The sequence below is a fragment of the Rhamphochromis longiceps genome, linkage group LG11 (genome assembly GCF_057381845.1).
Source record: "Rhamphochromis longiceps isolate RC_006_pf linkage group LG11, R_longiceps_female_GT1.1, whole genome shotgun sequence".
In the NCBI taxonomy this organism is placed as follows: Eukaryota; Metazoa; Chordata; class Actinopteri; order Cichliformes; family Cichlidae; genus Rhamphochromis; species Rhamphochromis longiceps.
The window spans coordinates 13,758,017-13,783,335 of NC_140567.1; the positions used below are offsets into that span (position 1 = coordinate 13,758,017).

Genomic DNA, 25,319 nt, shown 5'->3' on the forward strand with positions numbered 1-25,319 from the left:
TGCGAGTGTATTGGAGGGAAGCAATCTTTCCTGTAGCTGTTGCTCCAGCTGAGTTGGCAGCTCTCATGCACCATGGGATCATCCTGGATAGATGCTGTTATTTATGCAGCGTGTCTAAACCAATCATCCTGACACAGATTTATGTAAACACTGCAGTTTCTTGGCATAGGATGAAATTCACACAAGCACAAGAAGGAAGCTGGAAGCATTATTCAGTTTGGCTCTTCTTTAGTGTGCACAGTACACAAAATATGTTTTGGGAGCCTAAAAATGGGTTGTGGGCAGGTCAAACAGGAAAAGGGAACAGAGCAAAAAAAGGGTATCCGGATCGCAGCCAAACAAAATTCCAACTTTAGTTTCAAAGTAACGAAAATTAAAACCAAAAACCACACAAAGAAAACCGTAAACTTATATCAAACATTTTATTAGATTTTTTTTTTCTCGCCCCTGATTTGTTTTTATAAAATTCATTTTACAAAATTCAGAATTTTCCACTATCTTTCCAGCTTAATCTCTATAAAATTAGGTCTGCAGTTACAGAAGAGAGTGAAGGAAGCAGGCAGAGATTCATTCAGGTCACAATCCTGTCAGATGAATACCGCGTGTGAAAATTTACAGTATGTGTATTACATGTACTACTACCGCTATGACAACTGGGAAGGAGGAGGATTTTCGGGGGAATTCGCAAGTACAGTAATACAAGGCAGTATGCGTGTCAGGATGAGTTCAAGAAGACATTGAAAAATTATGCTATTACAGAAAAGGCAGGAATGTTTGTATCAGATGTGTGGTTATAGCATTCCAGTGTTGAACAATATCATTTAGGCAGCCACTATGAGTTACTGGATTTTGATAAAGGAAAAAAACACTACGAAGCAAAAGGCAGATGAGGAAAACTTTAAACTCGTGACAGTATTTCTTCTGAAGGCACATCAATATGTAACCTCTCGCCCTCTCAGATATTAACACAAGGGCACAGAAAAGAAAAAGATAGAGAAAATGTCACCTTATATATATTGCACCGAGTTTATTTCAGAAATGCAATTCTGTTTTTTGTTTTTTAAATTTACTGTCAAGCTGATAGCACATTCTCTGAAGTGAAAAATACCATGCAGCACCCTCATCTTTGGACTTCCCCTTCCTTTTTCTCCCCATATAGACAGAAAAAACACACCTGCTGGACCAAATAAATATGAGAAGGCGAATGGAGTTCTTCATATGAGAAAGGGAAATGGAAAAAAACGAATGCTTGTATTGGCACATACAAAGGGCCGAGGAGCTTATCAAACTAATCATATGCTTGATCTTCTTTAAAAAAAAAAACAAAAACTAACAGAAACAAACAAAACAAATTATTAAAGGATGTACAGGGGTTAAGGGGTTAGAGTTCTAAAGAATTGCATTACATTTTGCCTGGATGATGCAGTGATTCAAAAACACATGCCCCATTCTAAAAATCATCACGTGACAACGTTTTAGATAAAATGATATGACACATAAACCAAAAAACAAATGCTGCTAATGGGATCCAACAATCAGAAATTGTTTAATAAAGAAGCAGAAAATCCCGATTTCTTCTTGGCAGTCAGCATATATTACTGCAGAAAATTAGATATGCCTCTCAGATTTAGAAGACTAATATATGTAGCAGAGGCCGGGAGATAATTTACCAGACTGACATACTGAATTGTGGAAAATACTTTCCAGTGTCTTTGTTTTGGATTACACTTGTTAAATGCGGGGTACGCACAGTGTCATAATGCCAATCTGAGGGCAAGTTTAAATCTGTAATTATCAGTGAGGTTTTTGATTGTGTGTATTCTTTAAAAGGAACATTGAGAATAATCCCTTACTACAGGATCTCCAGGACATTCCCCAAGCTGAACATTTCTACCCAGTTAGAAATAATGCAAATGCTCGGTGCAAATGTTTGTCAGCCGCGTCCTATTTATTTATTCTAAGTGAGGAAAAGTGGTAGTCTCTTCAGTATCATTTTTAAATTAGATAAAGGGTTTAAATGATTTATGAGGATTTAGGCATATATATAAATCTTGCCAAAAAGTTTTTCTTTCTTGCCTTTTCACAGTGGTGTGTGTTTCAATTAGTTGGCTCAGTTTGCTAAGCCTGTTCTAACAAAGGCAAAGCTGTATTGTTCTAGCCAAAACACATGTACAAGTATCCTAGCTTGTTATTTAAGAAGACTTTTTTCTAAAAAGCTCTCAGGGAAGTACAGTCTTGGATTCAATGAGAGATTTCTATCCCTGCATTTGCAAATCTAGTTGTGTAAGTTGGCTTTAACACCATTATAATTATACCATGAGAATGTAATCAGAATAGCACATGACAAGACTCAGATTTTTTCTTTTTTTGCTCATATGAATGAAAGCATGAATGAAAGAGCTACAACAAAATATATAAAAGCTGACTAGGAAGATTTTACTCCACGTTCCATGATTTCATTTACACAGAAAATAACAAATGACGGGGGAAACCAACAAAATAAGATAAAACTGACAGCAGCAAGATCAAAGTGCTCATTCTGCACCATGTCTTTTTCGGAGATTCCCAGATCCCAACGGCATCAGATAAAACTGTGAGGCACTGTGAATATCAGATCAACGACCGCAACTCAATTCTGTGGTCGCGGCTTTGTTTCCTCTCTTAACCCACTCTAAACTATTGGTTTTAAGACAATACAGAAAGAGTAGTGCTGGCCGTTCATCCACTGTATAAAAAAATAGCTAAACACAATCCAAAATAGTGTTATCCTCTTCATAATTATCAGTAATATTCTATCAGCAAAAACTTGCAGAATCCTGTGCATAGTGTACAGACCAGACCTGTCTCTTTCAGCGGGGTTGAAAGTGGTTTGCCACTGACGGGATACTGAAGCAGCAAGCTGTGAATTCAGACTCCAAGACCGCTTTGCTTCAAGGTCGAGAACCTTTAGCTCCTCAGGTGAGCTTCAGCAGGTGGTAGTCAGTGTAAATAGTGGGACTCTTGTGGTCAGGTCTCTCCAGTACACATTACAGTAGGTCAGAAAGGAGACACGGAGGAAGTACCAAGAACAAAAAAAAAGACACAGCCGCATCTGTTCCAGTTTCTTTTTCCCCAGTTCCAAACCCCATTTGCTTCTCTACTGATCCATCCATGCAACTCTGAAAAGGCTGTGCGCATCTCTGTATGGTCGCCCCCCTCGCTCTTTCTTTGTAGTGTCCAGAGAACGGGGGGGCTCAGGAAGGTTATAGCCTCTCTATGTCCCTGTACTTTTTCCGCAGTATGGACACCTGGTCTTTGAACAGGACTGGGTCCAGCCTCATTTGAGAATGGATCAGGGGCATGGTGCCAAACCAGTTGGCAAACTTGTTCATGCAGGTCTGACGCTGGGCAAAATGGTCCGGGTCAGCCCAACGAGATGCTCGGGAGCTCTGTGGATTGAAGGTGCGAGAGACACAGACAGTGGCAGAGGGTAAGAGATCAACAAAATAAATGATTCATCACCAATGACAGTGACCTTTCTGAGGCAATATTGCAAGAATACAAATTTAAATTCAGGTTTACAAATGACGACTGTTTTGTTTTGTTCCTTGACAGGAGGGATTTAGTGGAACTAAAGGCTATCAGAGCATAAAACACTTAACTGTGGATGATAATAAACAAATCCACAAAACCATCAACACAATTTAAGAAAAAAAAAAAAATGCCCCACCTGTCCCATCATGGTTTCCTTGTATTGTTTCTTCTGGGTGACCTTGATAGGTGGCAGTTTAGTCACCAACGACACCAAAAAATTCATGAGAATGTCCTCACAGTTGGACATCTGGTCAACCATGATCTTCAGACTGGCTGGAAGGTAGGTGGTGTACAAGTCGTGGTAGTATCTAAACAGGAAGTTTGACAGAGTGACTGATTATAATAAAAGGAGAAACTGTGTAAGCTCTGGACTAAATGGAATCGGAGATGAGTGACAGTACTTGTGATAGATAGCAGCCCCGGTCAGCACCATGGAGTAGTCATTGGTCCATTTAGATGTGTAACCCCACCGCTCTTTGTTGCTGTCCCAGAAGTGGCTACGGGCCGGGTAACCAACAATGCGGTCTGGGAAACTCTGCCACACTGTGAAGGCAAAGTCAACCTGGATCGAGATCACAGAGAAACAAAGTGAGACGGGCAGAAAACACAGCACATGAGGACAGGAGAACAGATGATTCCAGAGAAGTGTACCAACAGCATAGAGAGAGAGATGATAAATAGAAAATGACTAGCTCGAACTTGGGCCACTTTTGGTCTTAAATGAAAACACAGTACAAGTGAAGTATGATGACAGTCTGACCTCTGTAGTGGAAAGCACCGTGTCCTCGTCCAGACTGAGTACAGCATCGGTGGGGATAGTGTTGTAGGGCAGAAAGCGGCTGCTTATCACCTGGTGTGATTTGGAAAACACAAGCAAATGTGACTGGGCGAGAGAAAAGAACAAACAGCTTTACTGTGCAGCTGATTACCAAATGACACTGTATGAATTAGCCTCATATGAGCACAAGTGAGGTGCATGTGCTTAACAGACGGCACCAACAGTCAGTGTCTTTCATGTCTCTTTGTGCTACAGAGCTGTTCATCTTACAGAGTCAGTGACAGTACAAACACACCGTGTTAATGAGGAGCTTAAAAACACAGATCAGGATCCATAAGTAGAAGAGTGCTTTTCCCTACAGTCTCTCATATATCTCTCCAAATATAGTTAAAAATAACTATTTTATTAAGTGATCATAAGGACTAAAAAATAAAAATGTGTCTAGACTTCTAAATGTCACTTTTAATCAAAGTGTAGAATGTGGGTTTTTAATCGCTGTCAGCAACAACCTTGTTGGCCACACTGGCATTCGACCCACGGGGCTTTAGTTGAATAAATACCTGCAAGTTTCTTATACACTACAAGTTTCATTTTGCTTGGAAACATGTTTACAGGATAAATACCGATAAACCTCCTTGAATCAAGCTCCAAGAAGTGAGAGAGAAAGACACAACGTTCCAGTGCCATGTCTGAAAAGCACTTATGCTTAAAATTTAAGTCTTTTTCATTATTTCTGAGACCTAAATGATAAATCCAACATTTTTGTATCGAATCCCCAGTAAATATAAAATAGGTTTAGATATTGAACCTATAGCTGACACACTCTAGCATCCTCCTGCATTAGGGAGGCTGTGGTCTTAGATTAGTAAGTGTTGAAAGCATAAAAGGTCATGCAGTAAACAGTAAATTAAAAAGGACCCAAAGGCTGTACTTGTTAGAAATTCACCTGTGCCGTCTGCACTGATTCCCACTAATAGAATTCACTGATGCAGCCCAGGTTGAGCTTTAGTGATTCTTCCGAGAAGAATGGGGAAAAAAGAAAATAGGTGTACTTCCGCTTAAACCAAGCACCAAGTAAAGGTATGAATGCTTATGTAACATTTCAGTGGTTAATTTTAAATTAAACACACACATAACTGCAAAAACTGTTTTTGTTTTGACATTGTTGAATACTGTGTGCAGTCCAATAAATACATTTTATTCAGTTTAAGAAGATTTGTGAAATAAAACCAAATGTGGACAACTTGCGTAATATGACACATACACGCCTAAGGTTTTTACCTTGCTTTCTCCTTCTATTACAGTAACAGGGACTGATGTGGCAGGCCAGCGGTGCTTGGCAGGAAGAGGCTTTTCACAGTTCCACAAAACTATCACCTGCACAAAGAGGGGAAAAAAGTATGGATTAAAGATAAACACCATGAAGAAGACCTCATTTTAATTTCAAAATCATCTCTTTACTAGCTTTGTAGAAGACAACAGCATCTTCATGAAACTGCATATCTATTTTCAGAACTGTCACACCACCTACACGACAGTGATGTGTCATTACTGTAAATGCTGAAACAAAATGTACTGTGAACCCAATATTCACTGAAAAAGGCGACAGGATTGAATGAACACACCGAAACCCGTGCTGCAAAACACAGCACAGACACATAGTAGTTAAAACACTGCCACCATATCTTAAACAGCTCTGTGTCTGAATTTCAACAGTATTTAAGCACAACTTTCACGTCAGCAGAACAGCTGTACATTACATAGTTCTACTGCTAATGGCTTCTTATATTTCCTACAGTGTGCATTACCAGAGTATAAAAGGATCCGGAGAGAGTGGAGTGTTGGGGTGGATGTGTTGTGGCAGGAATGTTGCAAATGCAAATGATTTGGACAGCCTCCCTTCATCTCTCCAGCATGAATAAAATACTGCAGTTCAAAAGCAGCTTTAAACCAACAGCCGCACTTTGGTGATACGATAAACCTGAGCAATGACATAGCAGCAGACCTCCCTTTCCTACCAAAGCGGCTTTGCTTGTGTGGGTTGTCCGGAAAATGTCTTTAAATAATGCTTTGGAAACTTTCTGCATTTTAGGATGCAAAACATTTAAATTAACTGACAGAAGGAAATCACATCAGCGTCACGGAATAACCTCTGTGGATCGGGTGTGTCTGAGCATAGCTGTGTGTACGTGTGTGTTGGGTTTTTATTGACCTGGGCACAGTACTGGGATTTGGCCACAGCGACAAGTAACTTCATGACCGGCTGGGACTGGGAGACCAGTGGAGTGACCACATGAATGATCGCTGTAAACTTAGAAGGTGGCTTAATACCTAGAAGGCAAAAAAAACAAAAAAAACAGGACACGGTATTTAAAAAACAACCTTTTTCTTCTCACACATCTACTTCAAGCTGTGTGGATGCATAGCTGAACAGGTCTAATTAGGTCTGTAAAGGAAAGGAAGCCAGTTAACCAAATCCCAGTGTCAACAACAAGCCAAATATCTGGCCAATTAACACAAATTAGCACAAACACAACATGGCAAGTGTAACTGATGTGCTTCTCTGACAAATCATAAAATAATAAATATGCATTACATAACTTGTCCGTGATTTACATATTAGTTTACAAGCACTTAACACCTGTCACACACCACCTGTTTCTGTGTTGTGCCATAAATAAAATCAGTCTAACCAAGCCTGGGGTCTCTCAGTAATGTTGTTCCTATACTGCATGCATGATTGATTAACTGACCCAGCTCAGCGTAGTAGAAGGGAAAGTCTCTCAGGGAGGTGGAGTACTGAGGCAGGGTGAAAAGACCTCCAGGAAGACTGTTCCACATGAGGTTACTTCTTGAGGTGTGCAGCAGCACCCGGTCCTGAATTATCTACAAGAATAGGAGAGGGGAGTGGGGGGGTGGGGCAAGATCACATTTTTCAGTAAATTTGTAATTTGATCATAAATAAAATCACAACAGTGCTTTTCCTGAGTTATTTCAAGACAAAGAAACTTCTCACTGTTCTCACAAGGACTGAGGAAATAGAGTTGTGCGTCGAGATTGTGCATGTCCAATCCAACATGCTGCTTGGGACTGAGTGCAGGCACAGATCCTCTGGCACTTCTCAAAATTAACAACTGAAATTACGAGTCACTTCAAATAAATAAGGATCCTGCAGAATACAAATGAGGGGCTTTTTGTCTTCATCTTGTTGTGCCTTCTAATAAACGTCCTTTCATTCTGTTATTTGAATCTCTTTTAGGATTTTTGTCAACTAATTTTTGGCTGTGCTTTGCAATTTCTCATCTTTCAGTTTCCCAGTTATATAAATGAATTTCAGGTTTTCATCGGTATATTTTATATATGTGTAACAAATGACAGAGTTGGATTTAGACTAGAATTGACAGTGACCGATCTATTTTGAGAAATTGAGATGATATGAATCTGTGAAAACAGACATCAGTTCAAAACGCTGAAATCCGATGTTGTAAGATCCTCACACAGTAAAAGCCTTTATGCACCAGATGCATAAACATCATGTGAATGTTTCATGCATTAAAAATATTTCTCAGACCAAACACATCATTTCGCTGGACAAATTTGCAGCACTTATTTTTTTCAAGTCAAGCTCAATTTTTTAGAATTTTTAAATCCAAATAGAGATCTGATCATTCAGTCCACTGCATTTGACATCAAGTGTGTTTGAAGCTCAAAATGTGCACTGGTACCAAATATAGAAATGGTAAAATAATATTTTACCTCACTGACATCATTAATATTGAGTAACAGCAGTTGTGACATAGCTTTAACTCAAACCATGAAATTCTCCCTGTTGTCGTGATCTTGTGAGAACTGAATGAACCCAGTTTTCCCCCTTTTATTTTTAGGAAAACATTACGATGCTTGATTTTGTTTTCCTTTTTTCTTCTTCCTTTAAAAAAAAACAAACTAAAATAAATAAATTTAAATAAATCGTTTAAGAACGATTTTTTAAAAAAAAAATCAGAATGTCATGACAGTTTTTCGCAATGGACTCTCTGTAACGAAATTAAAAGTCATGTTTAGTTATTTAGTCCAATATTACATTCTGTATGCTTGTAAGCTTTGCAAGCCCAAGCATCACCTGTTCCCACTGACATTCCCAGATGACTCCTAGACATTAAGAGGATATCCTAATAGAAATGTTATGTGTCCTCAGTAGTTATGGTGCAGCTACAGACCACAACAAACCCTGTTTATTTCTAGCAGAATACATGTGGTGATAAACGTGATTGTTCAGGTTCACTTTTACCTTGTTTATGGCAAAATATCAAGAATCCCCAGATAATGGTAGCTCGCTAAAAGAGTGCATCAGGAGTCAAAACATAGCTAATTTGGTGTTGCACTGTGGGATATGTCGGTACAGGGTTAAGATGCTGAGTGTAAACAGATCGAACATCAGCTTCTCGGGGTTGTAACTTTAGCCCGCTGACACGGAAAAGCCATCTCTGCCTTCTAATGCTCTGACTTACTTACTCTTGGTATGAAATGTCTGTAAAGTTATACGAGCATAACTATTATTGGTGTGAATTGCAGTCAGTCATAAGACTGACTGCATGTTATGGAAAACAGCTGTAACATGATCTTCTTCACCTGCCATTCAGATAGTTTTTCAGTCACTTAGAGGTCACCTTCATTTGTTGTCATAAAATAGTGTCAGGTAAATTTATAGACACAAATATTTAACCATGTAAACAGAGGATGAGTTTAAAGAAAAAAATCCTCACTTCCACAGCTTTACAATATCCTTTTTGCTTTTTTTCTCGCCTCTTTATCCTTTTTCCATTCTTTACAGCTCTCATCTTTGTCTGTTTGTAACTCTAGCCCAAGAGCAGCGTGATAGGCTGCTATTCACCGGGAAGCCTACAGATAAATGGAGTCTGACAGGAACAAACTACTGACATGATTGATAGCCAAGCCACAGCGATACGCAGCCTCAAAACATGACAGCAGTGCTTAACAATATACATCACTCCTCTTGGTTTTCAATGTGGTTTTGAGCATTTTCATTGTACTAGTGCTACTACACAGTCTGTACTGATAATACGTCACCACAAAGTCGATAAGAATAATGAAAAGAATAGAATCATTCCTAAATGATAAGACAACTAATAGATTTATAATTTAACTGTATTTTTTTACGCTTGTATTTATGCACAAATACAGAAGTGAAAAATACTAACACAGTAGTGAGGTTTTAAAATATGACAAATAATACACAGCACTTTTACGCCTGTATATAGTGACACACATGTGGAGAGTTGTATGTAGGTGTGTATGTACCTCCAGTGTGGTCAGTACTATCTTCTCCACAGAGTTGAAATAAGCCTCCCACAGGAACTGTGTCTGCTGTCTCAGAGAGAGGATCTTATCTTGGTGGATGGAGTGCACTGTTGAAGGGATCTAGGGAACAGGTAAGATATGCAAGAACATTTATTTTAATGAAGAAAGTAGAAAAGAACAGCTTAAACTGGATAATCTCAATACACAAATCAGTTCTGCTGTCATATCTGCTGTATAGTAGTTTCAGGTTAAAGGGGTTAAAACCAATAAATCAGCACTGAACAATTCATGGAGGTCATCGAAGATGTGCCCTCAAAATGCAGCAATATTCAGACACTTTGCACTTGCTAGCTGACATAAACAAAAACTGGAAAAAAGAAGCAAGGAACACCTGCATGCTACTGTTACCATCTCTTTTTAAGACATGCCAAAAACCTTCAGTGTTTAGGGGAAAAAACTAAAACTCACCTTCAATCTACATCATCGTCATCTATGAGAATTAACACCCTTAGAGTTGTATGTAAAATGTTATCATATGAACAAATAATAGATAATGTATGATGACACTTTACTAGAACCGATACTGACAATGTTCATCACAAGCACTGAAGTCTCTTGTACATTTGGCAAGTATGGGTACTACAGCTTCCTTCATCACCGTCACGTCGGAGCAAAACAGGAAGTCAAAATTGGTGAAAAAAATTAATACAAAACTGAATAACCAAATACTTTCATGATAACAGATTTGAGAAGCCAGCATTGTTACTTATCCCATTTCTAAAAAGGTACACGTTTATTAAACATCAAGTGTGATCACATGTATAAAAGCAGAAGTGTTGGCAGTTTGTGCATTTTAACACAAGGCCACTATTTTACCACGACTCAACATCCTAGGAAATTCAAAATCGCAAAATTGATGGTGACCACATTCGGCATGAGTGACAAGCTCGGTGTCAAGACCTATGGAGACATTTCAAAGCAAAGCCCCGAAACACAAGCAGCCATTGAACAGGAAGACTGTCTGACCATTGAACGAGGTCAGACAGTGCAATGTTTAGAAATTGGGGGTGGGTGGGCTACGTAGGCCTCAGTTAGCAATTTAAATGTTAAACATCATGATAGTAAAATTTGCAAAAGCCTGAACAAGCATGGCTTGTTTGGAAGGACTGCCAGAAGAAAGGTTTTTCTCTCTAAAAAGAATATTTTAGCATGACTTGCAAAGTCGCACCTGAACAAACTACAAAACTTCTGGAGCAGAAGTGGAGACAATTCACAGCACCACATTTGGAAAACAAACAAAGGAAAAAAAGAGAAACAAGAACATATCAGCACAAATGACTCATACACACTATCAAGCACAGTGGTGGAGTCGTGATGATTTTGGCTTGTTTCAAAACCATAGAACCTGGGCACCTTGCAGTCATTGAGTCGACCACAAGCTCCTCTGTGTGTCTAGAGTCAAACATGGGGCCCTCTGTCTGACAGCTAAATCTTCGCTGAAAATGAGTCATGCAACAAGACGATGACCACAAAAAACAGCAGCAACTCACAGAAAACTACAAATGTGGTTCTACATGCTACTAAATCATGTGGCGTGCTCAGTTTTTTATAGTTCTTTGACAACCTTCTTTTTCACATGAATGTATGCATTGAAATCTGTCCAATGAATTAGATTCTGATAAAATAACCAAAAACATCAAGACAGGAGATAATGCTTTTATTATAATAACTTTCACTGGTGATGAGGGATAAAAAAAAAAAAAAAAAAAAAAAAAAAAGTAATAAAAATTCAAGAAATGGCAATATGACAGTGGTGTTTTTTAGTGGTATTCTAGGAGGTTTTAATGAGCTATTATGGCACTCGACCTCTATATGTATATAGGGTATCCTGCTTTAGGTTTTTAACTTAGAAGCTCTGCTTACCTGTAATAGCAGCCTTTCATCCCCAATAACAGCTGCCCTATTCCAGTCGATGATCTCTGAGAAGGGAAGCTCCCAGCCATTACTTAGCATCACTGGCACGCAAGCTGCCTGCAAGAGTAACACCACAAATACAGAGAGAAAATGAACTGTTAATAAGGTGAACCGCTTTAAGAATGGAACCTGTGAAACTTGTGAGACCCACAGTATGCTAATAACGTTTAAATTTACAGTAAATATCTCAAGAAGGGAGGAGAAGTTGGATAAGAGTGCAATCAGTTTGCCAGTGCCATATTGCCTGCTACCTGAGTCTTAAAATATTTATACTCAATATTCATATTCAAAGGGAACAACCAGGCATCGGTCTTGTGGAATAATTTCTCTTTTAGGAGGCAATAAAAAAAGGAGGTACTCATATAAGGCAATTTAAACAGTTGGATCGACACTTTTTTTTCACAGCACATTTCCGTAAACCACAGAATCACTGCAATACTGTGACGACTACCTCTCAAAGTGACTAAGCAGTGTGGCTTCATAAAAATGATCAATGTACTTAGTGGAAAGGAAGATAAATTTTAAAATGGCTTAACTATCAAACCCCTGTGTCTAAGAGATGAATGAAATTCTTACTGAGGTGTGTCTGTTGGTGGATGTCTTTGTGTCTTAGTGGTGCACAGCAGCCTCCTGTAATCTGTTAAGCGGACTACCAATTACTGATTGGTCTTGTGCATCCAGGAACAAACACTCGTGCATCAGAGCGCTGCAGTATTCATCTAATCATCTTCTTGTCATTAGCAAAGGTCTTTGCATGCTTTACCTGCCTAGCTGCTCTCACAGAGAAATAATCTTCAAACCCTTGTAGGTAACTCAGGATATTACACAGCCAATATGTGAAAGAACCATTATAAAAACTCAGTATGACAAACTTTCTGCTATGATATATACTATTCTATACCAAAGTCTCAAGCCACTGTTCAGTTCTCTATACTTTGCTAGGAAAATAGGTCATTGCTGGATTTTTCCTGTTTCTTTAGGGCATGACTTTCATATACTGTTCACGTACTGTAGATGGTTTTTTTTTTCCTTTTGTTTTTAGGTGTGTGCCAATTCTTCTTTTGTCCTCTTTGTCCTCCTGTCCTGTTCTCTTTGGTAATCCTATTCTAGGTGGAAAAATATTATTTTTTGTGTTTCTAACTTTTATCTTTCGCATTTTCACTCAACTCAGCTGAGGAAATGGGAAAAAATTGTGCATTTTTGTCACATGATGAAGTGCTTAAAGATGCTATTTAAAATTGGTTGTTTGCCATCTGTTGTGTGTAGACACAACATGGTTCATCAATTAAGTACTTTTTTTAATTCTTGAAGACTTCATAGATCAGTGTTATGTGGTTCAAAAGAAAAAAAACCTTTGAAAAATGATCAGGTACAAGGACTAGACTGAAAATCAATGGAAAAGCTGACAATGGCCAAAGAAAAAACTTTGAAAAACCTTCAGAAAGCCTGGAGAACTACTGCTTAAAACCACTTTAAAAATCACAATAAAAACTGGCTCCTTGGAACGAAAATATAAAAGTAAGAGGGGTGACTCAGTCCTATAATGTAGTTTTCTTCTAGAGGAACTAAGCATTAAGCATTGGATTTCCTTAATTACTTTGCAACCAGGTTTCCAAAAAAGTTAGAAGTCTGGGTAAAATGTTGTGGTCTGCATGTTTTCCAGAAGCTCTGCTTTCTCCCACTAAAACATGCTGGGTTAATGATACCTGTCTTGGACGATGGCACTACAGCAAGAGATACTGTAAATCTCAAGAGTTTCACTCTAATTAAATAAAGATTTAAAGAAAATCTTCACTCCAGCAGCGGGAATGAGGATCAGCACCTCCAAATCTGAGCCCATGGTTCTCAGCCGGAAAAGGGTGGAGTGCCCACTCAGGGTCGGGAATGAGTTCCTGCCCCAAAAGGAGGAGTTCAAGTATCTCGGGCTCTTGTTTGCAAGTGATGGGAGAAGGGAGCCGAAGATCGACAGACGGATTGGTGCTGCGGCCGCAGTGATGCGGATGCTGCACCGGTCCGTCATGGTGACGAGAGAGCCGAGTGTAAAAGTGAAGCTCTCAATTTACCGGTCGATCTACGTCCCTACCCTCACCTATGGCCACGAGCTGTGGGTAGTGACCGAAAGAACGAGATCACGGATACAAGCGGCTAAAATAAGCTTCCTCCGAAGGGTGGCTGGCCTCTCCCTTAGAGATAGGGTGAGAAGGTCAGCCATCCGGGAGGGGCTCAGAGTAGAGCCGCTGCTGCTCCACATCGAAAGGAGCCAGCTGAGGTGGTTCGGGCATCTGACAAGGATGCCTCCTGGGCACCTCCTGGGTGAGGTATTCTGGGCATGTCCCACCGGGAGGAGGCCCCGGGGCAGACCTCTGCTTAGGCTGTTGCCCCCGCGACCCGGCCCCGCAACCCGGCCCTGGATAAAGCTGAAGAAGATGGATGGATGGAAAATCTTCACTCCTTACACTCACTGACTTCAGTCACTGGGGCATTATGCCTCACAACAGCCTGTTCGCTTTCACAAATTCCGTCAAATTTCCGTGCGTCTGTCCTACTCAACTTCTTTGCTTCTTGTATAAGTGTTTACACACACCCCAGTGCCTCTCCCTGCCACGGCCCATCCCTACAATCTAGCCAACCTCTGCATTCTAACTCCACTGCAGACACACAGCTTTCTCCTCTGGCGTCCTGTCTATGCGTGGCCTCCCCTGTGATGTAATCATCTTCCAATTTCATTCAATACAGAGGCAGTGCCCATTTTACCTCTGGTAAAATCAAAACTCATCATTTTAGTTCCATCTCCTACAACATTCATTTAACAACATAAATTGCCTCAAGTAAAAGTATGCGTTAAATAAAATTAACTTAGGCACTCTTCAACGTATGATCTGAGCACGCTGTCACTACATGAGCCTGGCCATATCTGTACACCTAAAACACAGACAGATGGTGTGAATGAGATAATTACTGTGTTGGGGTTGAATTAGGGACACTTGTTGGATAATTGAGGAACATTAAATGCAGGGTAGCCATTCACATAAATGATTAGGCACATGTTTTCTGCCACACAAAAACAAAAGTGGAGGAAGATTTGAGTAGGTGGGGGTGGGGTGGGGGGTGTCACCTAAAGGAATGGAAAAAGCTGAACCAGATTAAAAAAAGAAAAAAGGAAAAAAAGAAACAAGATGGCAGAAAAAGCTGTGAGTCATACGCAGCTAAAGTAAGACTAGCTGCACATTAACAAAATGACTGGCACTGGGTGAGAGAGCTACTAGGACTAAATAAGCACTTCACTTTTTGCACTCTCGAGTGCTGATGAGGAGCTTCATTGTTTGATCAGGTTTGGTGTTGACACACAACATTATTTCTTGAATCAGTTTAATCTATATTTGCTTAATATAAGAAAGACTGTAAAATGATGATGCCTTAATGATCTTAGCACCTTACAATTTCTGTGGGCTGGAAATCAGCTGAGATTTATTCATGTTCAAATTTTAAAGTGATTCCTTAAGAATAATCTGACTCTGTGTTTGTGTACCATGTTTACATATCTTTGTGCGGACCAAAAATTGGAATGTCAGTATACTTGTGGGGACCAACAGCTCTTGTAGGGACAAAATGCCCATCCCCACGAGCTTGAAGGCATTTTTCAGGCTCAAAATGTGGTTTTAGTGTCAGGGTTACAATTAGGTTATGGTTATTTTTACGCTAAGTGTTAGGGTTAGGCATTCATTTTTGATGGTTAGGGTAGGCTGCAAGGAAAGCATTATGTCAATTAGATGTCCTCACAAAGATATGAAAACAACTGTGTGTGTGTAAAATAGCTTCTTCAAGCAAAATTAAACATGATGTTGCATATGATTTGTATTTCCTGAACTATTGTACTATACAACCCCGTTTCCAAAAAAAAATTAAATATCAGTCTAAGTAGCAGACTGTTTTTAAATATAAGGCATTTAAAAACTATACATAACTGTAGGATGGCAGCATGCACCGCTCCAAACCCTGTCCAATATTAATAATGCCCTCACAGATGTGCAGAAGAAACAGCGTTCTTAAATTACTGGACCATTTTATCCATGAAGGGTGATGAAGACTACTTCCCTATTTCTGAAAGACTGCCTTCTCTGGGATCTACATTTGGTGAGATGCCACAGCGGCTCCATAGTGTAGTGATCACACATTTGTCTAACAAGGAAAAGATTCCTGATTCAATCCTAGGAAGAAGAAAAAAAACAAAACAAAAAAACAAAAACAGGGGCTGCATCAGGAGGAGCATCCGATATATAAGAAAAAAAACCCTCCCAAATCAAGGCATGCTACCAGCTGTGATGACTAAAGTGTAATATAGACTTTGTAAAGCCTATGACACAGAACATATTTATCCCTAAAGTTTTTTCACTTCTTTGTACATCCAATATCAGCATTCTCTCTCCAGGAATTTGCTGACATTTGTGAGTCCTTGTATTGAAACTATGATTAATATTCCTTATACTGACGATGGTTGTTATTCTCTCACCGATTTAAAAACTATGGCAAAAAAGTATCTAGAAATGGGTGAGAGGAATCGACGGTAGTGAACAAGCCAATCACAATTGTTCCAGACTATGCTGACGCGATGTTTAGCTACATTTCCAGGGAGGTCATATTCGTAGAGTTACAGATGGGTTTACGGTTACAACATAGCTACTGCATAGATTCAGGGAGCAGCTGTTTCTTTTAGTTGTGAGACATCCCACTTAGTCTTTTTTTTTTTTTTTTACACTTGTTTTAGGATTACATTTTCACCACCCTAAAATATTGAATAAAATTCGCAATGAGCCTATATTCTAACAAAATACAGTCAGCAGTAAAAAGCAATATGTGCGTTTTTAATCACTGACCTGTAAAGCCTCTAAGAAGCGAAAGGAACCCAGCCGTCGTCCTCGAGGTACCAGACAGAATGTGGAGTTGTACAGCATTTCTCTGTAGTCATACCTGCAGAGCAAGAAATTAGAGAAATCAGCAACATGTTCAGAAGATGAATTTAGGCAACCATACAGAAAACAGAGCTGTGTTTTTGTTTATTGATTAAAAAAAAACTTATTTAAAAAAAAAAAAAGACTTAAGTAAGAAAGCAAATGCAGAACCAATTTTATTTTTTTACATGTGCAAAACACGTGTTACCTCTCTTTTTTGGATAAAAGAATACCTTGAAAGAACTAATACTATGAGGAAAAAGCCCAGTCTCTGATCTTGACTTCTGTCCACTCACCTATAAACCCCTTTGCCCTTTCACCTGCACATCTAAACATCTCTCGTTCTTCCTCCATTCAATCTAAGCCTCAGTCAGCACTTGCTTGGATTAAGAAGCTGCTTGGAATTCCTTCAGTGTCATTATTATGTGCAGGAGAGTGAGTGTATAAAGGAGCGGTTTTTGTGTGTGTGTGTGTGTGTGTGTGTGTGTGTGTGTGTGTGTGTGTGTGTGTGTGTGTGTCTTGGCTAGTTGTGCATTCAGTTGAGTTTTATGAAGGATAACTGGAAGTGTAAATATTTTATTTCTCAGTATTATTTGCAAACAAGGACAAATGCAAATGTGTGCTACATTTAAAACAAGTTGTGGTTACATTTGAATGAGACTGCAAATAAGCAAAGGTGAGTCATCATTTGTGTTTGCCTACTGTGTATATCTACCTGGATGTCCACAGCCTCTCATTTACTGTGTGTGTGTGTGTGTGTGTGTGTGTGTGTGTGTGTGTGTGTGTGTGTGTGTGTGTGTGTGTGTGTATACATAAATTATGCTTAGGGTTTCACTGCTGGGTGTCTCACCAAGTGTACTGGTAAGTAGGGCTGGGCCATATTATACCGTTCACGGTAATACCGGTATAATGTTAGGCAACGATAGGAAAATGAAATATCGCGATAGAATATGAGTAAAACGCGCATGCGCAGTGCCTTTGTTTTCATACGCACATGGCCGATTGTTGAGTGAAACAAATGAACCAGAATTGGTTTGTAAAAATGGTGCAACTTCAGTGATGTGGAACTGGTTTGGTGTTTGTCCGTCAGATACACGACAAAGCACATTTCTTTGCAGAACATGCAAGCGGCCGTCGTTATTGTCGTATTTGTCGGACTAAGATGCTCTTAAATCTGGGAGTAATCTGGGTCCTAAACTCCGTATGCTTCATGTCAAACGAACACTGCAGCATCACTGAGCGTTAAAAACTGTCTAAATTCTTTCATCTTTAATAAAACGATCAGCATTGCTGCTTTACCAGGTGTAACTATGAAGTTTAACTTCCAGGCATCCATGAAAACAAAATGTATTACATTTAACGGAGTTAGAAGTTAGCAGGAAGCTAGCGGAAGTTAGCTCGCTAGTTTCGCTAGTTACCTAAGCATGATATAGCATGTTCTGACTGAGAGATTTCTGAAAAAAATCAAACGTACAGCTCTGCTATCACTTCCAACATAAATGAAGACAGGAAACTAAACAGCAGTGACGTTTGTAGGGTTACTGAAGTTGGGCTAGCTGGTATATAATGATGTGCTACGTGATCGCTAGCGACACAGCTATGTTAGCATAACATAAACAGTGAAGCTGGAGGACGAACACTAACACTTTTCCACTTATAAAAGTTAACGTGAAGGTTCCTCATGGTTAGAAACAAATGCAATCGCATGGCAGGATGCTGTAAACGGACCAAACTTCAGTCAGGAGAACAACTGAGATAATCCATCCACAATACGAGGTTAGTCATTAATATACTGCAACAACATGGGAATAGAGCAGCTGCCAGAGAATTCAACATTAATGAATCAATGGTACAGAAGTGGAGGAAGCAAGAAGAATGAGTTTAATAAAGTTTGATTTATCTGACTGCTTTGTTTCGCTTAATGTGCCTTATAATCCCGTGCACCTTATGGTCCGAAAAATACGTACTGCACACTGCAGTTTAATGTTGCAAAGCACCTCTTTTTAACTTCAGTGGATATTATACATGGTTATGCTCAGGATATGTCAGCCCATTTCTACTGGAAATGCCTTTTGGTTAAACTTTCAGCAAGGAATTTGCATTTGCACTGTTAAATTTTTATAAAGCTTTAATGTACATAAAAACCAGCTTCTTGTTTAAGTGAAAATAAATGGAAGGTTGTCTTTTTGCACTAGTAATGTTGTGGAGTTGTATTTTGTCTCGCATCAATTATATCGTCAGTTATATCGTTATCGCAAATTTTCAAATATATATCGTGATAAATATTTTTGGCCATATCGCCCTGCTCTACTGGTAAGGCTCAATATTAAAAAGGCACGCTGCTCTGCAGACTTGATCCATGAACTGATTTACATCTAGTCTACAGGGCACTGCACAGTCAAGACACATCCCGGCATACTACTATGCACACTTGGTAAAAGTAACACACAGTAGTACACTGTACCTCCAGCTCTTCCTAAGCACTTTCATAACATAAAGCACAACACTTTTTTTTGCTATACCCAATATACAATCATCCAAACCGCATTCTTAGAAACACTAAAAATACCTCAAAGGGTGTCTAAGAAATATATACCTATGACCATAATACGATATTATTACACCACTATCAAGTCATTTACACAGCAATACAAGGGACATGCATTATAGTGACATAAAAGCAACAGCTAAGCTTGATGCTGTTGATAATACACTTAATACATAATACACTATAAAACACAGAAATCCATTATCAACACTGGAATTATTAGTAGGTCAGAGCAACTAATGCTGCAGAGTAGGTAGCACAGATGTTGCTCTAATCTGTGCATCCATTATGAAATAGTGGACTTAATGATAAGTGTGACTACATCACAGATGGATTGCAAGATGACAAACACACAGTCTAGCGAGAGTCATGATATTTAACCATTTTGCATGCCTATAAAATCAGAAATGTAGGTCTGCATCTGGGCCCGGCGGGGTGTAAGTTTTTCACATCCATCATCTTTTCTGTCCGTGCAAACTCAGGGAAGACCAGATGTTCCTCTCCCTGCATACCTCCATTCTTCCCTACTCTTCCAGATGGCTGCCTGCGGGGAGGAGCAGTCTCACAGTATGCTACCTCATGTCAGTGAGGACGTTAAGGATGAGTGTTCAAAAACATCTTCCTTTTGAACCAGCTCATGCCTCAGTGTTTTTCTTATATATTTCACAGTGCAATTGTAAGGCATGAAGAGGTTTAACAGACTGGTCTCAAACAGCATAGATGTCAGTGAGAAGCTCATTGCCCGCATCTCACAGCATTTAACTCTGCATGATATGAGGCAAATCCTGCCTTGTCCCATATTTCCACTATGCAGTTAGCTGCTGGTGAACAGAGCAGTTTCACAGTAGCAGATTGGCTGTAGGGATGAGCAAAAAAGAAACAAAAAATAACAACAACAAAAAACCCCACAATTTTTCCCTGTTTGCTTCTCTTTTTTTGTACCTTTGAAAGAGAAAACTGTGCTAGTCTGTGCCATTTTTATGCATTCTGGTCATTGTACTCAAATGAATGAGTCCAATTCTTCCTTTTTTAAATCCATTTACTTTCATAATTCCTTCAACCCCTTTGTTAGGATGGGTGAGGGTGAGCTAATAACATGAAGTCAAACTACATTGCAAAACAATACAGCTTAGCCTAAACCCACACAGAGTTATAGTATGTATGTGGTAGACAGACACATTCAATTTGGACTGAACCTCGACCAGCTGGTCAGTCAGAGCGACCACACCGTTGACGTTTACTGACCACTGTGTTGTTCTTGGTTAGAAACAACCACCTTTTAGAAATGGTAGCTCCTTTTATATGACTAGTCTGTGTTGTCTATCTGTGAGTGACACAGGGAAGACGGGAGTGCAGACTAGTAAAAAGAAACCTTAAAGTCAGAATATATACTGATTTGTCAACCAGTATATTAGTTGTTAAGCTTACCAAAACCCCTCTACTTTCTTCCATAGTTCGTCAACATCGTTTCTCTTTTGTGTTTGTGCATTTAACTAATTGCCATCTTTCACAGGTCACTGAACTCAGCTGGAAATTCCATCAGTAGGGACCAACCCCTATTGGCCTGCTATGCTATGCTGTGCAAATAAGCATCCTTGTATCACTTTTAAAGGAAAATAAGTAACTGTATTTTTAAACGGCATACACTGGCTTACCAAGATACAGTGATGACAAGTGTTATGCAAGAAGAAAAGCAAATCTAGGACACACTGTACACAGATTCCAGTGAAAATATTACGAGGTGTTTGTTTACTTATGTGAAATCATTTTACATTAATATTTGAGGTTCAAGGCCAGAATGGCACATAAAGGTGGAATCCTGTTATTTGCCAATAATCAGTGCATAGTTTCAATTGACAGGAAGAAAGTAGACCGATCAAGCCTCAGTTTAGGTGCAAACACTCTCCTCCATGTGCAAAAGAAGAGATGAGAGAAACGCACTAATGCGGCCTCATCATTTCGACACTTTACTTGATATTAATACATAACTAGTCCAGTTCTGACAAATGTCCAAACTTTCTCACTGAGGAAAACAAAAAGGAAAAAAGAAAAGGAAAAAAGACTTGGCAGTAAAATGGCAAAACATCAGTTTCAATGCTGTGACCTTCTGTTATGCCTCTTTACATAAGTCTATTAATTTTTGAATATAATTTAAAAAATAATTTTTAGTATTAGAGTTAAGGAACAAGAATGATTCAGAAAGAGAAATGAATAACAAGAAGTGAGCTGGGTCAAGAATGAACATCAACCAGTCTCCTAGCAACCAGAACGGATGGTGTGAAAAAGAAATGCATAGCACACTTTGTCAAGTGCCGGAGGAGACTTGGAAGAAGAGCCAAAGTGTTTGTCTCCCATAATCCATGCAAGAGACCACACACATTATCCACATAACTCACAGAGAGGGCTGCAATCAAAAGAGCCATTGACGTGGCATTTCAATGTGCTGATATTGGTTCCACCAGCATGACTACCAGGAACTACAGAGCAGTTTCCTTTAATTTATGTAATTGTTGGTTCTCTTAATCCTCTACACAGTATACATTTACACAACAACAAATATTTGATTTCATGAATTTTCAGAAGGGGTATTGTTAGATTGATACAGATAGGTTAGGTGAAGCAGGATGAATTTACTCATAAAATAACCAAGGACCTTTTCATAGCTGGGCAACAACACAATTTCTGTAACCTAGATTTTGGATATACTGAACCATCAATTGGTTTAATTATGCCAAATTCAAAATAAATTTGGAAAGGAATGAATACATATCGAACTTCATTTGGTCATTTGGGTTTTTGGTTTGTTTGTTTTTTAAGCTTACAAACCAACAGAAGTGGGTTTTTATCTACTGGCAATGCCAAGATCAAGGCATGCCAATGACAAATGCCACTGTACATGCAGTAATTTGTTATATAAAGCAGAGAAAAAATTCTAAAGTATAGTAACAGTAGGGCAGTTATATATAACACTAGATCTGTGTACAATATGCTCTTTGATCAAACCAACTGCTGTCAGATGAGAACAGAAATTCTGAAGATTTTGGCAGAGCACCAGTTTTTATCTGCGTGACTTTGTTGTAGTATCTGTAAACTCTGGCTCAAGTTCTTAAAAAGAGAAAATCAGTAACAAGGTTCAACATCATCAATGATCTGATGGCCTGGGGCTAGTTTTAAAAAAAATAAATTATATTGCTGGTCATGTTGGTTAACCAGCTTATTGCTCTTTTAGGATCAGTGATGGTGTTTCCACAAATTCATTCACCTGTAGCAAACTGACTAAAATGTATTTTCAGTCAGTTACAGTTAGCATTATCACATTATGGGCGATCATGGCTCAAAGAGTTGGCAGTTCGTCCTGTAACCGGAAGGTTGCCAGTTCGAGCCCCGGCTCGGACAGTCTCGGTCGTTGTTTCCTTGGGCAAGACACTTTACCTACCTCTTACTGGTGATGGCCAGAGGGGCGACGGTGCGATATGGCAGCCTCGCTTCTGTCAGTCTGCCCCAGGGCAGCTGTGGGTACAACTGTAGCTCGCCTCCACCAGTGTGTGAAAGTGAGAGGGAATGAATAGTGGAATTGTAAAGCGCTTTGAGGGCCCTGAAAAGCGCTATATATATGCAATTATTAAAATGCCAAAAAAGCTTCATGCCTGTTGAGATCTTTAAATTTGAAAAAGAACGATCTAGCGTCTGTTTGTTTTATGTAGGGAAAGCATAAAGCATAACTGATTTAACCAGATGCTAAAATGAAACCCGTCTGCATACAAACTATTTATTTTGACACAGTCTTAGGAGCAGCTGATCATCGCACTACTTCCAGCAGTGACAGGGGTGAGTACTACTACTTCTATAGATTTATCTTAAACCTCTAGATATTTAGATACATTTCTCTGGATTAAACTAGCACTATACTAAGAAATTACATTTGCTTCTTTTTTCTTTCTTTTTTTAAACAAAAACTCCCATTTAATGGCCCAGGAGCCAGTGGGAGAAAGAACGTTAAAGTAGACATCGGTTAAAGTAGAAACTGATTTAACAATTGTCTCCACAACAAAGGAGAAATTGCATGAACTGAAACGAGAAGGGAGCTATACGACTGTGCTGCTCTCCCACCCCACAGTACCAATACTAACTTCATATCTAATTTTACGCCTTCTCTTTTCTGTCACAGTTGGACTAGGTTGATAGACATTTGGCTGTTGCCAGGACCATTTCTCTGAGCCCGAGGAATTTGAGCCTGAAAGGCAATGAGTGAAAGTGAGTGTCATCAGAAGATAAAGGAAAAGAAGGATAAACTGCAGCTGACAACTGAACACTAGATCCAAGCCCCGCACAGCCAGAGCCACCCATGGCAAGACTGTCACAGACAAACACATAAAGCCTAATTTTAAGATCAACACACATCGGAGCAACTTCAATAGTTGAACAAATGGACCATCTTAGACTCCGCTGTTTTGTTTCTTGACAAGACTGCACACGAGGAAGTAGACGTGTACACCACACAGTGATGGGCCTAAGAGGGGAACACTTTTGGAGAAATTGAGAAAACAAAAACAAAAAAACAAAAAAAACACTCACTCTTATTGAAAGACTTGCATCTAATGTAATATGAATTTACATATAGTGATTTTTCGTGTATGGGAAAAATCATTAACTGACCGTTTATCTCTACAAAGCATTCAAACAGATGCTTTGAATATGGGACTAATAGCATCAAACTTGCATGAGGGTATTTTGCAGTCTATATACTGGAATCTGTGGTAGCATGTCTTAAAGATTTTATTAGAGCTTGGAAAAAACTTGCACACCAACCAAAGCGAGACTGAGCCTACACAAATTTATTCTGTGTTTATATATCTGAATATTAGTTAAACTGTGAAATCCATTCCAGTAATGCAACACAACCAAGAACTTCAACACTAGGGGACACACAAGTTATTGGCCAGAATAACTAAAGAGAACAACTTAAAGCTTAAAATACTCCATTGGCCTGAGGATGAAACATGACTGATTAATGTCTAAGACTGTTATGAATGAGATTCCCTGCACTATCTTGCATTTAATAGGGTAGTTAATCTGACCGTTTTTAGCTGCAGCCATGATAAATGAGAAACTTTTTTTGAAGCATTGGTGCCTCGAGCAAGGATGGGGACCTAATACTGGGTCCACGGAAAAAAGAAGAATCGGACGGCAATAGAGCTTCAGGGGTAAAGGAAAAAAAATCTAATTGAAATAAACTACACATTTACAATGTCACCTAGACTTGGCTGTGCTAGACTTTCTTTCACCGAAAGTCTAACACAACTGTTTCCCACATCAGCACAGTAATTTACGTTATGGGAAATGATAATTTATTTTTAATAAGAAAACAGGATTGCATAAACATATTGTAGGTAGCTGGATTGCTGAATGTATTTTTTCCATTGAAAAATTTATGGTTGTTACACTTTATTAGACAAGAGGACAGTTTTCCAGCGGTACAAGAATTACCATTGGTGCTTAATGGAGTTTAACAAGGACTGTGTGCTCAAGCCCGAGTCAATGGAGCAGAGAGAATGTTAGAACCAATATGGCTTTTTCAAAAACAAAGCCTTTACTCATTTCCTCAAGGCGCCTTGGATTCACTCATCTTGCTCTGGTTAATGAGTTCAAGACAGCTTTATAAAAAATTTACAGACACACAGAGGGGGGTCTAAAGCTCCACCACATTACATGACCTCAGGTTAATTTACCCAATTACTATGCTTTGAGTCTTCTATCACTCTTCTTTTTCTTGTGCCCCTTCTCAGTCTCTATCCATCTTAAGCCCTCACTAAACAGGAAAACCTAAACACAAAAACCTTTGATCTGCTCAAATGCTGCTACGCACACCCGTAGGTTTGTACAATTACACTCAACATCCATGCACACTGACCAAATCAAACTGATTTTTTCAAAACATCCATCCAAATAAAAATGCTTGGATCTTAAAAGAGCTGCTGATTTATTTTGGCAAAAGCGTCTCCCACATCTCTAATCAGCCATCCATCAGCTTGACGAGGCTGATGAGTACGATGCTTTGAAGTGCTCTCTGGATACCATAACCAGAACAAGGGACTCTTGGAGATAATGAAATGACTGTTGTTAATGGAACAGCCATTAGTGCTGGAATGTCAGGACTGGCTTGTAAAGTCAGGCAACA

General features: G+C 39.2%; 1 protein-coding gene across 1 annotated transcript in view; it reads right to left on the bottom strand.

Moving 5' to 3' along the window:
- Window positions 1–408: 408 nt before the first annotated feature.
- LOC146658669 (exostosin-1b-like) overlaps window positions 409–25,319 on the bottom strand; it is a 46,438-nt gene continuing 21,527 nt past the window's right edge. Inside the window, exons 3-12 of the mRNA XM_085422386.1 lie at window positions 16,519–16,612; window positions 11,594–11,701; window positions 9,671–9,790; window positions 7,105–7,237; window positions 6,564–6,682; window positions 5,633–5,728; window positions 4,334–4,423; window positions 3,975–4,135; window positions 3,710–3,881; window positions 409–3,428 (exon numbers count right to left, since the gene is read on the bottom strand). Of these exons, the coding sequence (XP_085278512.1) occupies window positions 3,243–3,428; window positions 3,710–3,881; window positions 3,975–4,135; window positions 4,334–4,423; window positions 5,633–5,728; window positions 6,564–6,682; window positions 7,105–7,237; window positions 9,671–9,790; window positions 11,594–11,701; window positions 16,519–16,612 (1,279 nt within the window). The 3' untranslated portion in view covers window positions 409–3,242. The remainder of the gene's footprint in view (window positions 3,429–3,709; window positions 3,882–3,974; window positions 4,136–4,333; window positions 4,424–5,632; window positions 5,729–6,563; window positions 6,683–7,104; window positions 7,238–9,670; window positions 9,791–11,593; window positions 11,702–16,518; window positions 16,613–25,319) is intronic.